This window comes from Odontesthes bonariensis, chromosome 16, assembly GCF_027942865.1.
Source record: "Odontesthes bonariensis isolate fOdoBon6 chromosome 16, fOdoBon6.hap1, whole genome shotgun sequence".
NCBI lineage: Eukaryota > Metazoa > Chordata > Actinopteri > Atheriniformes > Atherinopsidae > Odontesthes > Odontesthes bonariensis.
Genome location: NC_134521.1, coordinates 13,363,640 through 13,381,938, shown reverse-complemented (window position 1 = coordinate 13,381,938; position 18,299 = coordinate 13,363,640). Strand labels below are relative to the sequence as shown.

The following is an 18,299-nucleotide window of genomic DNA, read 5'->3' as shown; positions in this document are numbered from 1 at the left end:
ACAGGCCCCAGGGGAGTACATCCACAAGATAAAATGTGTTTTGAGACCATGTTTTAATAAACTTGGGGTATGAGATAGATGAGAAACACAAAGCACAGCCATCAACTGTTTTTCTCTATGCAATTGCTTGAGTCAGTACACCAAATTGTTCTCTTTTTCTCTCTATGTAACTGAGTTTGGTCTTAATGTGTTCTTAACTGGTTATTTGCTAAAAGTCAGTCAGTAACACACCTCCCCCTCTGTGTTGGGAGGAGGTCTCCCACTTGAAAAAACACAGCCATAAACAGCTGTGTTTGTGTACCTCCATCCGCTGATTTTTGTAAATTGTCTCGTAATTAGATAAAGGCATTAAAAAAATAAACTTCATGTGTGATGAAAGTTCAGTTTTTTAGTTTTGAAATCAAGCATGGATGATTTATCCTGTGTTTTGTGGGTACATTGAATTATTCACTGCAGCAGACCTTTTTCTGCCGTGATCCACGAAACAGCCTTCACATATGATTTTTCACATGATCAATGAAACATAGAATTCTGTTGGCAAAACAGCATACTGTCAATATTTTTAGAGATCCTTTAATAATTCATAAAATGTGTTTTAAGGGTATTTTTCAGAGTATCTCTTAGGGTATCTCTTTGGCCATAATTTGAGGTGGCCAAGTTTCACTGTGAGCGCACCTTGGCGCAGTGGCACAGGGAAGTGCATAAAGACAGCTGTTGATGGCTGTGCTTTTTGCTTCCAGTATAGGACATCCGCACAAATCAGAGGGGATATTTGTTGTTGGCAACTGACCAAGTTGAACAGTACACCAGCTCAGTGACACACATATTGGAAATAACCATAAGAACACAGCGGGATGTGTTACGACACACAGTTTTTGAGCACACTTGTGTTGTGTGGGAATTGCAAGATAGAAAAAGGGGTAATTTCAATATTAAAAAGGCCTTTCAAAAATTCACAAATCATATTTTCAGAGGATATCTTGTCTTATTGCGAGGCATCAAGCCTCTTTCAATCTGCATGGAGTAGAGCAAGTAAATCTGCTGACTTTGTGTTTACACTTATTTCTTGTGCACAAAATAACTATGAAGTGCAACGGATTTTTCTCGTTTGCTCAATGTAGCGAAACATCCTCTCAAAATATATATTTGACTTATGAATGTCATCTCTCCAACAGCCAGCCTTAAAATATCTGGATTGATTTGATTTTTTTATTTAAAGAGAAAATAAAGATTACACCATTTTTTAAAAGTTTGTTTTGCTCGTTTCAAAGAAAAAAAATCCTTGAATTTCAGTTTTGATTATTGGATTTAAAATCAGTATCAACAACTACTGATTTTTTTTTCCTTATTTCTGTTTGAAAAAAATACAATCCAATGGCCAAAAGATACACAGACCATGCCATCACCTGCATTGGTTCCTGAACATTCCCCTCCTCGTTCCTGAACTTCATGGATGGAAACCCAACTTCACCTCATTCATTTCTGATTTTCATTTCTTTCTTTTTCTGTCCCTCTGTTCTGTTCCTCTGCTTTCCTTTTCTCTGTGTTGTGTGTCAATGTCATCCACACCATTTTTGTGTCATCAGCTCGCCCCGTTGGTAAGTAAGAGCTGATTCCATTGTGCATGTGTTACTCTTTCTATGTTTTCAATCACACACATGTTCAGTATGCATGCACTGTTGTGGCATTCCACAAGCACAGTCATCAGATTAATTTTGAACATGCAAATCTGCATTGTTTCAAAGTCAGAATCAACATCTGATTTCCCTTAGCAGTCTTTTGTAAAAATATTAGATTTACAACCTCACTTCTTTCAAAGTGGGAGTCCAGTTTATTGTTGATGTGCCTTAGTTAAAAAAAACTTGAATAGAGCAGGCCATTAGGGTGCACTAATTAGTCAACATGCATCATTCTGAAGTTCTGGTTGTTGGATGAATGGCTTGTGTGGCTGGCAAAGAAAAAAAGTAGTTGTTCAATGAACAGCAAACACTAAATGCATGAACTCATTTAGCTTACAGCTGGATATTCAGTCCATATATATTTTTTAAGTGTAAGTGCCATAACAATAGAATATACTTTGAATTCTATGCAAATGTGTTGTCATTGTCTTATAGTTTATTTATTCTTTAAACTCAGAGGCACCCCATTTTGTGGTGCGACCCCGGGACCAGATTGTGGCTCAAGGACGAACGGCTACCTTTCCCTGTGAGACCAAAGGCAAGCCTCAACCCACTGTGTTCTGGCAACAAGAGGGTAGCAAGGTGAGCACACCAAATTGTGACGATAACATATTTAGGCACATCTGTAGTGATGTGCATTTTTTTTTGTTTAGGCCCACATTGCCAAAAAGAAAGAAATTCTGCAAATGCATGAAAAGTGAGATCTTAAACAAAAATATAAAAAATTCATGAGGATCCAACTAAAAGGATCAAACCAGGGCACAGCAGAATGTGGTTATGTTCCACATATATATAATGAAGTGGTCATTTATCATCAATCTACACCAGTCTGACAAGCCAATTCACTTAGCAAGAGACAATGTCATGTGCTGCATTAGCGTCATTATACATAATGAAAGCAGGCTAATGTCCTTTCCTGCCCATCAGCTGGTCTGCCTGGGGTGCAGGAGTGCACAACGCTGATGCCTCCTTTTCATGACCATGACTGCAGGTTATCACAGCAGGATTATCACTCTGGTGGTAAACTGCCTATCAGACCAAGCAGAAAAGACACTTCAGCCCACTTTGTTAACTGTATTGTACATAATTGCTGGAATATTAGGTACTGAAGAAATTTTTTAAATGCAGTAGTTATTTTTTCAATATCAGTTGTCACCAAAAATGTAAAGTTAGAGTTGTGTAGAGTGAAAGCGTTTAAGACTGAGGACATCTTAACATTCATACCAATTGAATTCATAGTTTTGGTTGACTAGTCTCATAACGGGGAGGGTCACTACGAATCAGTACAACATAGACTCCAGATTTTAACCACTCAGCATTTAAGCAATTCCTTCACAACACAAGATTATGCCATATGTGTGGGGGCACGTCATGTAGTTTGAAAACATCTCGAATGAAGTTGCATTGTGAAAAATATCTAGAGAGGTACAGCTGAGGAAAAAGGCAAGGAACTTCCAAAATTTAGATGTGCTTGTCAGCAAGAAGGAATATGACATCCTTTTTCATTTGAATTTTTTTTTCTCCATGTCACTTTGTAGGATCTTTTGTTCCCCAATCAGCCAGCACAGGGTGACAGCCGTGTGTCCGTGTCTGTGAATGGAGAGCTGACCATCTCATCTGTACAACGCTCTGATGCAGGCTATTACATCTGCCAAGCCCTCACTGTGGCAGGCAGCATCATGGCCAAAGCCCAGCTTGAGGTAGCAGACGGTAAGGTGGGATGCAGAGACACGTACACACCATCCTCATACATGGGGACAGAGTCTGTAGACTATCTACCGACCATGCTAAGTTATGAACCCAATTTTTTCTAGTTATGAAGTTTAAATCCAACATGACTGCATTGCTTAATACAGTACATCCACCTCCATCCCAGCACACTATCCATCCATCCATCTATTGTCTTCCGCTTATCTTAAGTGGACTTGGGCTTACCAGGTCTATCCGACAGTCTTCCCCCCGCCACCGGATCCGACTCATCACCAGCTGGTGATTGGTTGACAGCTCGGCCCCTCTCTTAAGCCAATGATCTAAGACATACAGCGGCAGGTCTAGTGACAGAACTACAAAGTCGAGCTTTGGCCTAAGGTGCCCTGGTACCAGGTACCCTTATGCACCACCTTATGCTCGAACGTGGTATTTGTAATGGACAATCCATGACTGGCACAGAAGTCCAAAAACAAAACATCGCTCAGGTACAGATCAGGCATGGCGTTTCTCCCAATCACGCCTCTCCAGGTCACTCCATCATTGCCGACATGGGTATTGAAGTCCCCCAGAATAACAATGAATTACCCAAGTGGCACTGCCTCCAGGACACCATCCAGAGACTCCAGAAATGCCAGATGATCGGAGCTGCTGTTTGATGCATACGTACAAACAACAGTCAGAACCTTCCTTTCTGCGACCTGCAGCTGCAGTGAGGAGACCCTCTCATTCAGCTCTAACACCAAGACTCTCAGCCAGATATGAACCCACGTGGAAGTGGCTTCCTGTTACTTCTTCAGGCCGATGAGCTCCCCCCTAGCACTGGCTCCAGGGGGGTGTCCCGGTTTCACTTTTCTGAGGTCTTTGAATTGCCTTTTAGTCAGACCCCTCCCCTGAGACCAATTTACCATGGGATACGCCACCAGGGGCAAACACTCCCCAACAACTCAGCTCTCAGGATCAGGGGGATACTCAAACCCTTCCAACACATTACAGCAGCAATCTGGGAACTGGTCAGCGCACCACTACTATCTAAGAAAAAGTAGCAGTTTGTTAGCACTCATGCAATCAAAGCATAGCTTGCAGAGTAGATGGTATAGTTGTAGAAACATCAAATACAGTATTTTACCTATTTTAATAATGCTGATCTTATCAAACCATGGTAAACAACAAAAAACTAATGTTATGGTTAAAAGCATCTAGTAATCTGTTTTTTATGTTGTTCTATCTTTTATTGTAATGCATTTCAATTATACGAAGCACAGGGACATAAGCCTGCAGCACTGCAAGCACTAAAGGGCAGTATCTGCCCACTCTTACAGTTTACTGGCAAAGATCTGTAGGTTCTAAAAGCCAGTCAACGAAAATCAACCCTTTATGAAAAGACTGAAACTGTCTAAAATAAAACTGTCTACTTTGTGGAGAGACACCACACTCCTTTAACAAAGCTTTAATGTCAGCATTAAGTGCTCTGCCGCTGTCAGCTGGGGGCTGTTTATGCCTCTCTCCATTTGTTTCTTGTTTTTCTTTCCTCACACACATTATTAAATTAACATCTGTTGAAGTGTTTTTGGAGATTAACTGACTCCTGTCTTGTCACTCAAGAGAAGATAGATCGATACCAAAATGTTAGGTGTAGAGTGTGAAGGATGAGAAATGTCTTTGACAGATGGCTGTAAACAAAGATGGATAGAGAGTTGGCATGATGCCTGAGGGAGTTTTGGAAGCTTGTACAATGCCATTTCTAGCATTACTTAAGATTGGAAGATTTTCAGATGTATGAGTGTACAAGAAAGTCTGCCAACGGATAAAAACTTTCTAAGTTCCAGAAATGGAGTATAGCTCCACCCTTAACATAGCCTGACTGTGACACTGGCAGGTTTACTAATTATTCACTTAAACTTGAAACAGCTTTGCTTTCTGCTCTTTGCCGTTAAAGTTTTAGTTATTCTTATGTCTATTGATCAAAGGGCCAGGTACTCAGATAACCCCACACAACTACATAATGCCTTGTAAAGAGTAAGATGGTGGTATTTATGGTGTATTTAATTATATTTTGCTGAGTTCAGTTTGGAATTAAAGCAATACAATGTAACTTCTCAAAAAGCCCACTATGGAGCTCCCCCTACAGGCTTGGAGGTAATGTACGGTTACACTATCGTAAATACAACACCCTTTCGCTTTCACGTTTCACGTTTGTTGACGAACCGGCGAGGAGTCAGAAGGTGCAAGCTATGTTGACCAAGAAGGTAACAGTAATCAAATGTACCTGGGAGCGTGAGAGGGGTCTATTCGTTTTTGCGGTAGGTGTGCCAGAAAGCAAGTCGAAGTACTTCCGCTCAGCTCCCGGGCCGCTACCGGGCCGGTCCAGCAAAGTTACATAGCGCAGTTTTTCCAACTCAGACCCCCGAAGGGCATAGGAAACAGGCCAATTGTAATATTAAAACTCATTCTAGCCGCATAATTTTTTTCAAGCTGTTATTTTAAGGTAGAAATGTTACATAGTATTGCTTTAAGTGAGTATACTGAAAGAAGGCTGAGAATGGGAATATGTGAGAATATGAAACTCTGTCCCCATTAGAATCCATTGCATTTGCAGTGAAACAAAGCTTACCACAGCAACTGCTCCCCACATTGGGCGAGCTACACATTTTTCAAGGCCATATCTTAAGCCTATGGGGTATATGCATGTAATACCAGTTTGAGTTTGTATAGTTAAATCCATTTTACTGAAAATCAAGACAGTATGGATTCCTTGAATAAACCAAGGTGGCTGCTGTGATGTTAGATCAAAAAGCACAAACCATAATCTGTGCCGGGAGAGTTACCTTTCAGACATTGAATTGAGCAGTGGTACTTTGTATACTGATTTGTCAGGTTGGTGGGTGCGAGAAGTAAAAGGACACGGATGCAGACTTAAAAAAAAAAGATTTTGTTCTCCACAAAAACAAGGTCAACTCAAAGCGCGGCTGAGCCAAATACCAAAACTAGACTGTGAAAAAGAACAAAAGACTTGACATGACATGACATGACATGACATGACATGACATGACATGACTTAGCTTAGCTTAGCTTGGCTTAACTTACTATGACAGTGAATGACAGTGATGACGGTGTAAGGATCTGAAAAAGTGAATGAGGAAACCTAGAAACTAAATACTGACTGAGTGATAGGTGAGTGAGTGCAGCTGAGGGGAAAAACTCAGGTGGTGTGAATGAAGGTGATGGCAGAGTAACAGAAACTATGGGGAAAACTTGGCAAAACTAAATACAAGACCTGAACCTAAAACTTAACAAAACTAAGGTGCTGTTTACACATACCCGGGTATTTTGATAAACGCATATTTTCTAACCTTCGTTTGCAAAAAAAACTAGGTGCACACAGCCCCGTTTTTAAAAAAAAAAACACGTCTACATTGATCCGCATAAATACGCTATCAAGAGCTGTTAAATTACGCCAAGCCTCACGGTGGCAGTGTTAGAACAATGAGAATTCCACTCAAGCCAATCAGAAGCCTAATAGAGAACCGCTGACAGGAAGTACTTCCGGATCCTTTTCAAGAAGAAAATATGGCGCCAGGCTCATGTGTGTGGACTGATAGCGAGACTGAGCTACAGAAGCTCCGCAATTGCTGCCCTCCGCCCGCGCCCTAATGCGCCTTTGTTGTAATTTTCAAAATCACATCGCGAGTATAGCTCTCAACAACAGAAATGCTGCTAGTACCTCCATGCTTGCCAGATAAACAATGAATGGCGTTATCACACTAGCATCCTGCCAATATGGCGGATAGGGGCGGGGCTCTGTACTATGACGACAACTCCGCATTCCATTCTGAAAACTCCGTTTTCGTCTCTTTCAACCAGTTTACACACAAACGCTAAACGGAGTTTTTAAAAAATCTCCACTTTTGCCGGAGTTTTTTTTTAGCTTCGTTTTCGGAGGAAAAAACTCCGTTTGTGTATAAACGAAAGGCACAAACGAAGGGAAAGGTCTTCGTTTATCAAAATACCCGGGTATGTGTAAACAGCACCTAAGACATAAGAAAACTAAAAACTAAACAGGAACTAAAAACCAAGGCATGAGATAAACTTAAAACATGACAAAACTAAACAAGAACTAAAAACATGGTGAAAAAACTCCATGGACATGACACTGATGTATGTGCATTCCTGAAAACCACAAGGAAATATACCATTTCATTATGACCATGCTTGCTAAAGCTAGAGAGAATGATTGCATTTCGTACAGCGCCACATCTAAATCAGGAACAGGAATATAATATTTTTGTTTGCTCCTTAATCACTTGGGATAATGATAGCTTGCTCCACAGTAGATGTCATATTTTTATTTGAAATGATATTCCAGTCTATCTTGAAGCCAAAACATAGACCAATCTTATGCTTACCTTAGATAAAGTAATAATGTTGAATCCCCGCGAAGGACTGATTGAAACATGATTTATTTCTTGTTCATAAATGTTTCATATGTAAGTCAAATTTCAATAGATGCTTGTGGATGATGTTATTTTCGCTCCATAAATGCAAACAGTTAACCCTCCATAACAACTGTCACACAAGGTTTCATGTGCTTTTGCATACTGTACATTATGCTGCACCAAGCTGCTTGAAATGCTGTATTGCTCTTTGTGCTGTAGGAGGTGCGATAAAAGATAAGGCAGTGGGAGCCTGCTGTACTCACTTGTGTGAATGGAGACACACCTGATAACACTGGAGAGCAGCAGTGAGGAAATTGGAAGCAGGGGTTAGTTACAAGGCCCATAGAGATTCAACACCCCAGAAATTACTGTTTCAGAGTGCAGAGGCTGTTTCCTGATGATATAACATGCTTTGAAAAGCTTTAAAAGAATTGTTTTGTTGTCTACTTGGCATTCCAATTCAGAGTTAGGTTTTGTCTGTTTGTCGGGGGGCTGGTGGAGTATGCTAAGGAGGGAGGTGCAACTTTGAGTCACAGTAGGAAGAGGAGGAGGAGGACAGGCATGAATGTGTGAGAGGTGTTATAAAGTAGCTATGGTAATTAGCACCACGGGTGAAGCATCGTTAATCCTCACCTAGTAATTAAAGCTCAAAGGTGTGATGCAGTGCCATGAGTACACTGCTCTGCTGTGGAAAAGGTTCACAAAACAGTCACTTCCTCTCACAACAAATCCATCAGACTGAATTCTAGAATGTTAATAGTGCAACCACTGATGTCATTATTGCAATCGCAAATTAACACCCTGTGATAAGGTCAGCTGCTTTTTTTCACAAGTCTAACAACAAGTTAGAAAAGAAAGTTGTTGTGTCTTTCCATGTCCTTGACAACAAAATTACAGTGTTAAGAATGAGTTGAAGTAATAACACCTGTTTCTGGATTATTAGCCTTGAAGGACCGCCCACCGCCTATCATCCGACAGGGTCCATCCAACCAAACGCAGGCTCAGGGAGGCGCGTCCTTACTTAGGTGTCAGGCATCAGGAGACCCGGAGCCTACAGTCACCTGGCGAAAGAACGGGGCAAATCTGCTTGGAAAAGACCCACGATTTTCTTTACTGGAGCATGGAAGCCTTCAGATCCAGAGTACCAAGGTGGGTTATAGTGAGAAGAACAGACACAGGTAGCATGTAAAAAATTGACCATTAAAGAATGAATCACAATGAATACAGTTAGGATGATATTTCTAAGTTTGGCTTTCATTTGTGTCTATGATAACATTGTAATAGTGGCATTAAACCATTCTGAGCAGTCACATGAAAAACATGCTATTAACAAATCTGCATGTTTAAAACCTGAAGAAACATGCTCTTGTTTTATTGCCTCAGATGTATTTTCAGCTAGCTGCTGTGTTTCCAAATGTAACTTGATGCCCTCAATGATTTATTACACAAAACAAGCTGATAGGATGAAGTGCTTGCTGGTCACCACCTATCATGACAGAGGGTCGACAAATCAGGTCAACAAAGTGTCATAAATCCACTACTGATGATTGTCAGACTAAAAACCTGCCTGTGACTGTCTGTATGGGATGCTGGTTTATCCCAAATTTTGTATTCTGGCCACAAACTGATAGCTTAGAGTCTGGCAAGATGGCAAGATTTCTTGCGGTACCGAAGTCTTATTAATGTCAGGAGAATCCAGCCCACTTCCGAGGTAGAAAGTCTTGAGGTTTATTTTCTGAAAACACTATTTTTAAAATTCTTTCTTTTATGCAAAGTTTTACCTAAAATTAATGAACAGTTACTCAGCAACACATTAATTAAATCCCCTGTCCATTTGCGTCTGCAGATAAGCATGCACATGTTTCATATTCACTTTACCAAAGAGTTTGACGGTGTAGTGAAGTATTTCTTTCTCAGTGATGATTCAATCACGCAAATGCAAAATCACTAACTTTTTTTAAAATGTGTACACGGTATCCTGTATTGCATGTGAAAGAATAAAGAGTGATTTGTTCCTCTGTCAGATGATGTCAGCTGAATGTAATTCAAAGGGACAAGAGAAGTGAGTTTGCTTTTAAAAGATGAATAGCAAGTATTGATTTTTATGAGTCGTTAAACGCTGCTTTTTAGTCTGAATCTTTGAGGCAGCAGTTAGACTCAAGGACTCGAGGACAGGAACCAGGAAGAAGAGTCTAAAGGGGGATGTATAATGGAGGATCGGCAATACACGGTGTCCTGTCACAGTGTCAAAGTGCTTTCCTTGTGCCACTCTTCTACCTTCTCTGGAGAGACAGCCTTCGATGGCTTCTAATGCATTGCTAGTATAAAATACATTGTCATATCTCCTATTTCCTGTGTCAGCACTGGGTGGTGATCATACTGATGGCTACGGGAATGGCGTGTAAGGATTATTGGAGGAAATCAATTAAGAAAATTAATGTAAGCTTTTACGAGGATCTTTTTTTTTCATTGGCCAGTGTAAAACTTTCCTTTCATCCACTCTACAGATTCTCCCGTGCCAAATGCAGGCCAGTGGAGGTTAATGCATTTTTACTGTACTACTAGCTGCAAACCTCCTTCAAAAACCCAGACTGACGTAAGAGCTTGTAGAAACCATTTGGGATCACAGTTACAAAGGCTGTTCTGTTCAGCTGGACACAGAAGTATAGTGCGGTCTGAAAGGAGTTTTATTTGTGTTATGGATCGTTGAAAAACATTTATCAGGACATTTAAAAGGCATGATGTCAACTGTTTATTTGAAACAATTCCGGAAACAGTCTAATTTTCAAAGATGTCATGTTTTACATCAGATGTGGGCTTAATGATAATTTCATAATCTGTTTCTCTTAGTTGTCTGACTCTGGGTTGTACACCTGTGTTGCTACCAGCTCCAGTGGTGAAACATCATGGAGTGCCTACTTGGATGTCAGAGGTGTGCTTCAGTAAATAAATCACATGGAAGATTAACACAGTTCAGTGTATGAAAAACATAACATTTCTTGGTACTCTTTTTATTTGAAGGTAATAATTTAGTCAATTTTGTTTCCTTAGACTCCACTGACCTTGTGGACTTCATGTCTCATAATACAACTGCCCTCCCAGGGCCACCCTCCAAGCCAGAGGTCACCGATGTTACCAAGAGCAATATTTCATTGTCATGGGAACCGGGGCCAGAGGCAGGCTCCCCAGTGTCTTCCTATGTCATCGAGGCTTTTGGGTATGTCTGTGACCTATGGCCACAAGCAACATTTAGTGACCCCGAACTTTCATGTCAATAACAGATGTGGGTTTCTCTGTGGGGAATTCAAGCAAGCCGGGACAATTCCAAGTAGAAACTTTGGTTTATCTTTGGATTATCTCTAAAAGATTGAAAAATGGTCTGGTAATTACATTTTTATGATAGTCATTTGGCACAAGATAATATTGAGTGGAAGTTGATTGACAAATAATTTTTGCTCTTTGTTTGCTTTGTTAATTTCTTTCCTTTTTTCTCATGCTGGTTTAACTCAAAACTCCTTTTGATGGTGACTGGAAGTATTTCAAAAGACTCTGCACATAATTAATGCTTGACAAGTCATTTTGGATTCCAGCCTCCCAGAGTACAGCTTTTCCAATAGTAATACGATTTTTTTGTCTGATCAGTTAAATTTATTCCTCATACAGTCAGTCAGTGAGTAACAGCTGGCAAACGGTGGCTGACCATGTGAAGACTACAAAGTTTACAGTCAAGGACCTACGACCCAATACCGTGTACCTATTCATCATCAGGGCAGGCAATGCTCAAGGACTCGGGGACCCAAGTCCGATGTCTGAGCCTGTCCGAACCCAAGGTAGATATAAGAATAAATCATAAAGAATAAATTGTGGTAATCCTCACTACTCTGATCTACTTGGCTACATTTGTTTCTTTACCCCAGACATTAGCCCAACTGCCCAGGGAGTGGACCATCGTCGTGTGCAGAAAGAGTTGGGGGATGTTGTGGTCATCATGCATAATCCTGTAGTCCTTAGCTCCACTTCAGTCCAGGTCACATGGACCGTGAGTACTCACAATATCAGAAATAAAAAAACGTTTCTCATTTTACATTATAGTAGTTGTGCTACTATACATACTTTTAGAGGACTGAAATAAAACTGTTCTAAGCTTGCTACAGAACTTTATTCTTGGCATGTCACTGTGTTTTGGATTAGTTGGCGCACACAGGGGTAAACATGATGGTATGGATACACAGTCATAGTCTGAACAGCTGCTATTGCATCAATCTAGATTGGTTTGAGGTGATGTAGGAATCAAGACTAATGTTGCTGTTCAGGAAAAATACATTACCATTAGGTATTACATGTGTCACTTCTGGAAGCAGTCTCCATTCAGCGCTTTAATCAGGGAATGTCATTTCAGTCTGTTGGCAATGTCCATAATGTCTGCTGTTGTAGTTTCATAGCACACCTGGCTGGTTTGTACTAGCATGTTTTTTTAATGCTTTCCAAAATGACACCCATGTATTATAATACAGCATTTAGACTAACACAGTGACACAGTAAACTGTGTCTGTGAGGGATCCAAATGGCTACACAGACAATCTTTTGATCTCTCTCCATTTGTGAGAACAACACTTATCCATTACCAGCAGAAGTGACTGTGTAAAAGTGGGTTACGGGCATGGGTAGATTTGGCATGATTTTCAGAAAAAAAATGTTGCCATTTGTATGTCCTTTGGGAACAATGGCTCAAATTCACATTTCCCAATTTCAGATTCAGTTCGTGAGTTTACTTTAATTGGGCAGTCTGTTACACAGTGAGATGATAGTGTCATTGGCCTAGTTTTCTACTTGCTTCCCTCATTCCAAACTTTATATCAAATACATAATCCTGCCTTGTATTTTCAATAAAAAATACACAGTAATTCCAAGGCTATATTAACTTGTGGGGGATATTCATATTTTTCTGAGAAATTCTGAGAAAAATGCACCATAAATGTAAAAAAAAAAAAAAATTCTCCTGTTTCAATGAAAATCATAGGTGTACAAACAGTTAGGAAGTTTAACTAGCTGCATGCCTTCACATTTGTAACTATATTTGGAAAATAGCCCATTTTAAAAAATGTACTTTTGCCCTCAATCAATTAGATTTTTTGTCGAGGGTGAATGGAAATCGGTTTGTGAAGAACATATAGAATGAGACTACAGAGAGAAAAAGACAAAGAAACAAAGAAAAATCTGAACTCTGTTCAGGCATATTTGGACTGCTCCAGTAAAAAAAATTAAAAATTAGAGAAAAAAAGCTGTTTTAAACTACTTATTTTACTTGCTGTTCTCCCTAATGATAACTAATTTCTAAGACTTGAACCTGTTACATAATTTGCCCTTTTCCAGAAATGCATCGACAGTATTTCAGTCCAGTATTTTGAGCTCGGATTGTGCCTCTTCATAAGGTACATCTAGCCGCTAGCGGATGCGTTAGATACACCGCATCTCCTTACGTCACGTTTCTTGCCTCTCTGCTGGTAATTAAGCTTGGAGACTAACCAAGCATGCATTGTTGCTAATGGAGGACACAAGCTGAATGCAGATCCAAAGCAGTTGACACACAGATGTTTGACACCTCCCACATCATCATTCTCTTTCCCTCTCACCTCCTTATAGGTGGAAAATCCATCCCAGTTTATTCAAGGCTACCGTGTTTTGTACCGGCAAACTTCAGGGCTGCCCTCCCCAGGGCCATGGCAAATACAGGACTTGAGGGTCGCCTCAGAGAGGAACGTAACTATCTCTGGTCTGAAGAAAGGCATTGTCTATGAGATTAAAGTGCGGCCGTTCTTCAATGAGTTCCAGGGCGCAGATAGTGAATCCATGACAGCACGTACCATGGAAGAAGGTAATTGGCAAATTCATTCACATCTCTGACAAAATTCTATTTCTTTCTCAACTTAAATGATAAAGAATATCATCGATTTAGTTATCAATTCATGAGCAGATGCTCTAGTGTTGTGCTTCCATTACTTTAATCTTTAGTTGCCACTAGTAATGGCTTCATGGCTAGATAGTAATGGATAATGGCATTTCAAGTACATCCACCCACACATGCTTGCTGCTGTGGTACCATGTCCCCAGTGTGTGAAAACAGGTCTCCCAGACAGCACAGTGGGGTTCTGTGACACCCCCAGGCCCCTGTGGGATGGTGGGCAGAGGGGGAGGGCAGGAACTGTCTCCTCTGACTTAAGCTTAGTTCTCTCTCTGACTCCCGCTGCCACGTCTCTGTCCAGACATGCATTATATGACCCCCCATTGCTAACACACTTACTATGAGCTTTATGAGTGGTAACACTTTTTGGTGTCCTCATTGCCCTCCTGTTGTGCAACTCAATTGATCAGCATCTTAATCCTCTTGTTTTACCAGTTTGTGTCACAATGTAAAAATTCCACGAAGGGAGATTAAAAGAGTTAGCTTGAAAATGTGTTATGGGTTATCAAATATCAAAGATTTCTGGTTAATTATCTGTTATGATTTGATTCAAGCTCTTGTACAAACTGCTGTTTACAAGGTCAATAAGGAACTATTGTGGTTCATTCACAGAGGCTGTGTTTCCCCTGAGTAAACAAGGGGATCTCTTCATGTAGTTCACTGCATTCAGGTAGCTACTGCATCGATTTTTGATTGCATCAAAAATGTCTTATACTGTGCTTATCACAGTGCTTGGTCTTCCTCTCAGTATGAGAATAAGGACCAAGTAAGACCATAGGATACAACTGGTGGAAAAAGAGAAACTCACCTCACTGGAGTTCAATTAAAATGGCCACACTGTCAGTGAGGTTACATGGCACTGAAAGGATCAGATAATTGGCTAAATTACAATAAGATTGAGTTATTAAGTGCATGTAGACACCTTAATCTGACGAGAAATTGGATCGAATCGAGTTACTCGCGATCGGATTAAGACCCCGAGATAACTCGGTTGAAAGTCAAAATAAACGTGCTTGTAGACGGATGAAGCACGTGGTGAATTAGACTTTGCGTTCTGCGCATGCTCGAGATTTTTTCCCGGGGTCGGGAACCGGAAGTCGGAAGAGACGATATTACTGTTGTCACCGCCGTCGGAAAGAAACAAACACAGCGATGGAGAATGCGCCGTTGTGCATCGCGTTTGTGCAACAAGCAGCTCATCACAGACGAAATATTGGGACGTACCTTCATTTTGCTCTTCAATCGCCATTTTCTCAAATGCCTGAGTTTGATGTTGTTGTTGGTGTTGAAGGGGTCAACCGAAAGTGGCTCTATTAGCAATAGCTGAAATGGGTACAGCGCCACCTATTGTATGCTTTGTGCCTCTGATCCGATTCATTCACCGCCATATATCCAAGGATAATTACCCTTGCTCAACTCATTCTTATTGTAATTTAGCCAATTATCTGATCCTTTCAGTGCCATGTAACCCCAGTGAGTGTCAGTGTAGGTTTATAGAGACTGGGACACATGCTGTATTTACCTGGAATCCTGGGAACAAGGTATCATGGTACCGGAAGAACTGGCTAGATCTACCGATTATCTTTAGCCTGAACATGTGCTACTTAACAGAGTTATCAGGAACTTTGTTAACCTTAAAAGACAAAAGAATGGGCCTCTGCTTCTGTGAAACAAAAGATGTCTCATGGGTTGTTGATGAAAAAAAAATGAATGTCTCCTGCTGAATAAAAGGGAATAAAAAAAGTATATAGCAGTGGATTCTGTCACTGTCATCTAAAGGAGCATCAGACCTTCCAACACTATTGATGACAAATTAAAAGAAATAGAAGGTGTATTAAAGTCCTAGGCAGGTGTATCTGTTAGGATCAGATTTTATATACTGGTATTAGTGTGTTATACCAGGGTTGGACAGTCTGTTGAGAGAATTTACAAGAATAAAGATGGACTAGAGCTCTGAGATCCACTAACACTTTCTAATCCACATGCGTCATTTGGCATCAGACATGTTGATGTAGCAATGTTTGCTTTTTCATGGGTAAATTGTCTTATTCCATGCATTCATTTACATTTTGTGTTTTCTACTTTGTGTCTTGCATAGCAAGACATTAAGCGGCTTATGTGCCTTTTGTTTAATTGCGCAGCTGTGAGTAAATCTCAATGTTCCCTTTAGACACTGGAGGCATTCATTGCTGCAAATTACTCTCCAGCTACATTGTTCATCAGTCTTAATATCAGTTGTTGTCATACAGTATTAACAAGACCAACTTTGACCTTTTCTGCGTTGTGACCATTTCTAGTAAATGTTACCAGTCATTACTGGTATTGTAGGCCTATTCATCCTTAGGGATTGTTCTCATACATATAGAAATTACAGAAGTATGCCTAATGCTTCCTGTCTTCTTCTAATGCAAACCTTTGACTGACTGGAAAAGCTCCATTTGTTTGCTGAAGCAGCACCACTGAAAATGACATCTAAGTGGAAAACCGGAGGTTATTTGCATGATTGTACATTCCTGTTTGATAATTAGAAATACGGTTGTTTTCATGTTAAATCTTTCATAGCATGATCATAGTGTGAGAAACTGCAATATGTGAAAGAGAAAGCATGTTTTACTGCTCATTTTGATCACTGCCCTGTTTTATTGTTCATTATACTACTTGAAGTACTATTGAAGTACTATTCACGATATAATACAGATGTATTATATCCAAACTAACAAACAGAGACAGAAGCAGCAAAACATTTGAAATCATCCAATGAATTTGATAGATAGTTAGCTTTAACTGTTCTTGTGTTTGTGTGCCAGTGCAAAATTTATCATGTGGATGTTATAGCACACCTACTGAACAGCTTTCTATTTTGTTCCAAGAATGAATAAAGCCTCAAAAATAATCAAATAGTGATAGTGGTATCTGTGCTCCCTGGGTTGTTTTTCTTTGTCTGTTTGTTTTGTTTTTCTGATTTCTGATTCTGATTTGATTTTGTCATATTTACCATACAAAGATGGCATATTACCTTAGAAATTATAAGCCTGTAAACCACATTGAAATGGCTTTGTTTGTTTACAGCGTTTATTGGTGGTCCAAATTGTTTCTAAAATGTGGCTTTCTTGCTCATCCATGCTCATTTCTGGTTGAATCTGTTAGTGTTCATGTCTTCAAACAGGAGTTCAAAATGATCTGTTTCCCAGACTAATGCTATTTCATCATAAACACACAGATGCGTTACAAATCAAAGGAAAAACGACTGTTTTAGTGAGATGAATTGCTCATTGTGCCTTGGTTCCGATTCTATAAATCTATGGAATTCTACTGGTGCAACACCATTTTTCCAAAAGATATGGTGATTGAGAGCAAAGCCTAACAGGTCAGTTAAAAAAAAAGAAAACTCAAGTAGGTTTATTTGTTTGAGATCTGATCCAGTAACTGTGATAGCCAGAGTGTATTTTTCCCATATTTTTAAAAATTATTAAGCTATTCAGTGAGCCATTTACTTCTTTAAAGGGACTACAATGATTTCTATGGATATTTTTTCAACATCGGTTAAAATTATTTATAAGGATACTCCTATATATAGACAGCTCTTCTTGAGCAGGCAAAGCTTGTTCGTCCTCGTTGACAATTGAAAGTCATCTTTGCAGTGTGTTTTAATTATACTTTTTTGCATAAATCAGTTGATCCAAAGAGACAAAGTAAGGCGTTATTTCGTTGCAGCTGCCATCAGTTTGGTGTGTCAGGGCCTTTAAGGGATATGTGGACCATCTTGAGCAATATGTCCTCTACAGCACATGTTTTTCCTTTACTTTGTCACCTAACTATATTTCATAGATGCATATAATAGTTTGTGTTTTCTATTTGGCTGGCCTGTAATTAAATAAGTATTATTGCCTACATTGCATTATTGGTACAGTAGATCTGTATGAATCTCTTTGACAGTCTGTCTCAGAGAGTTCAATTTCGTCTAAACGGCAGAATATAGATATACTCTAACCCGCCTGAGATTATTTGTTAAACATAATAAAAAAGGAAGACATGTCATATGGTTGATTTAATTCTTTTGCACTACCAGGCTGTCAAATATTTTGCAGGCATGCCATATCTGTTTAGAAGTTTTAAGTACAAGCTAAATCTTTAGGGAGGTTTGTTTAATCTAATTAACAAAAGGAAATCTTTTGTTTGGCTGTGTTTATATGGGGATTAACTGAGTCAGATGCTAAGATTTCCATATGTCCCTGCTTCATTAGATCATATCTGATAATACCTGGACTATCTACATGGCTTGCTGTTGCCTCTATGAGACACTCTGCCCACGTATGCAATTCTTGCTCCATCTGGAGAATTTAACTCACTGCTGCAGTCTGGCCAAGATAATGCCCCACCTGCTTTGGCCTCTCCGCACAGCTTTGAAATTCAGTGCCTTGCTTGCTATGCTGATACACACTGCAGTAAGCATTATTATTTTACAGCCTTTTAATTGAGGTCAGAGTAGTTCTTTCATCCACTCAGTCAGAACAT

General features: G+C 39.8%; 1 protein-coding gene across 1 annotated transcript in view; it reads left to right on the top strand.

Annotated features, from left to right (window-relative positions):
* LOC142401060 (roundabout homolog 2-like) overlaps positions 1-18,299 on the top strand; it is an 81,482-nt gene that overhangs the window by 50,152 nt on the left and 13,031 nt on the right. Inside the window, exons 7-14 of the mRNA XM_075486296.1 lie at positions 2,137-2,261; positions 3,218-3,389; positions 8,766-8,971; positions 10,673-10,754; positions 10,874-11,039; positions 11,486-11,652; positions 11,740-11,861; positions 13,466-13,697. Coding sequence (XP_075342411.1) covers positions 2,137-2,261; positions 3,218-3,389; positions 8,766-8,971; positions 10,673-10,754; positions 10,874-11,039; positions 11,486-11,652; positions 11,740-11,861; positions 13,466-13,697 — 1,272 coding nt within the window. The remainder of the gene's footprint in view (positions 1-2,136; positions 2,262-3,217; positions 3,390-8,765; positions 8,972-10,672; positions 10,755-10,873; positions 11,040-11,485; positions 11,653-11,739; positions 11,862-13,465; positions 13,698-18,299) is intronic.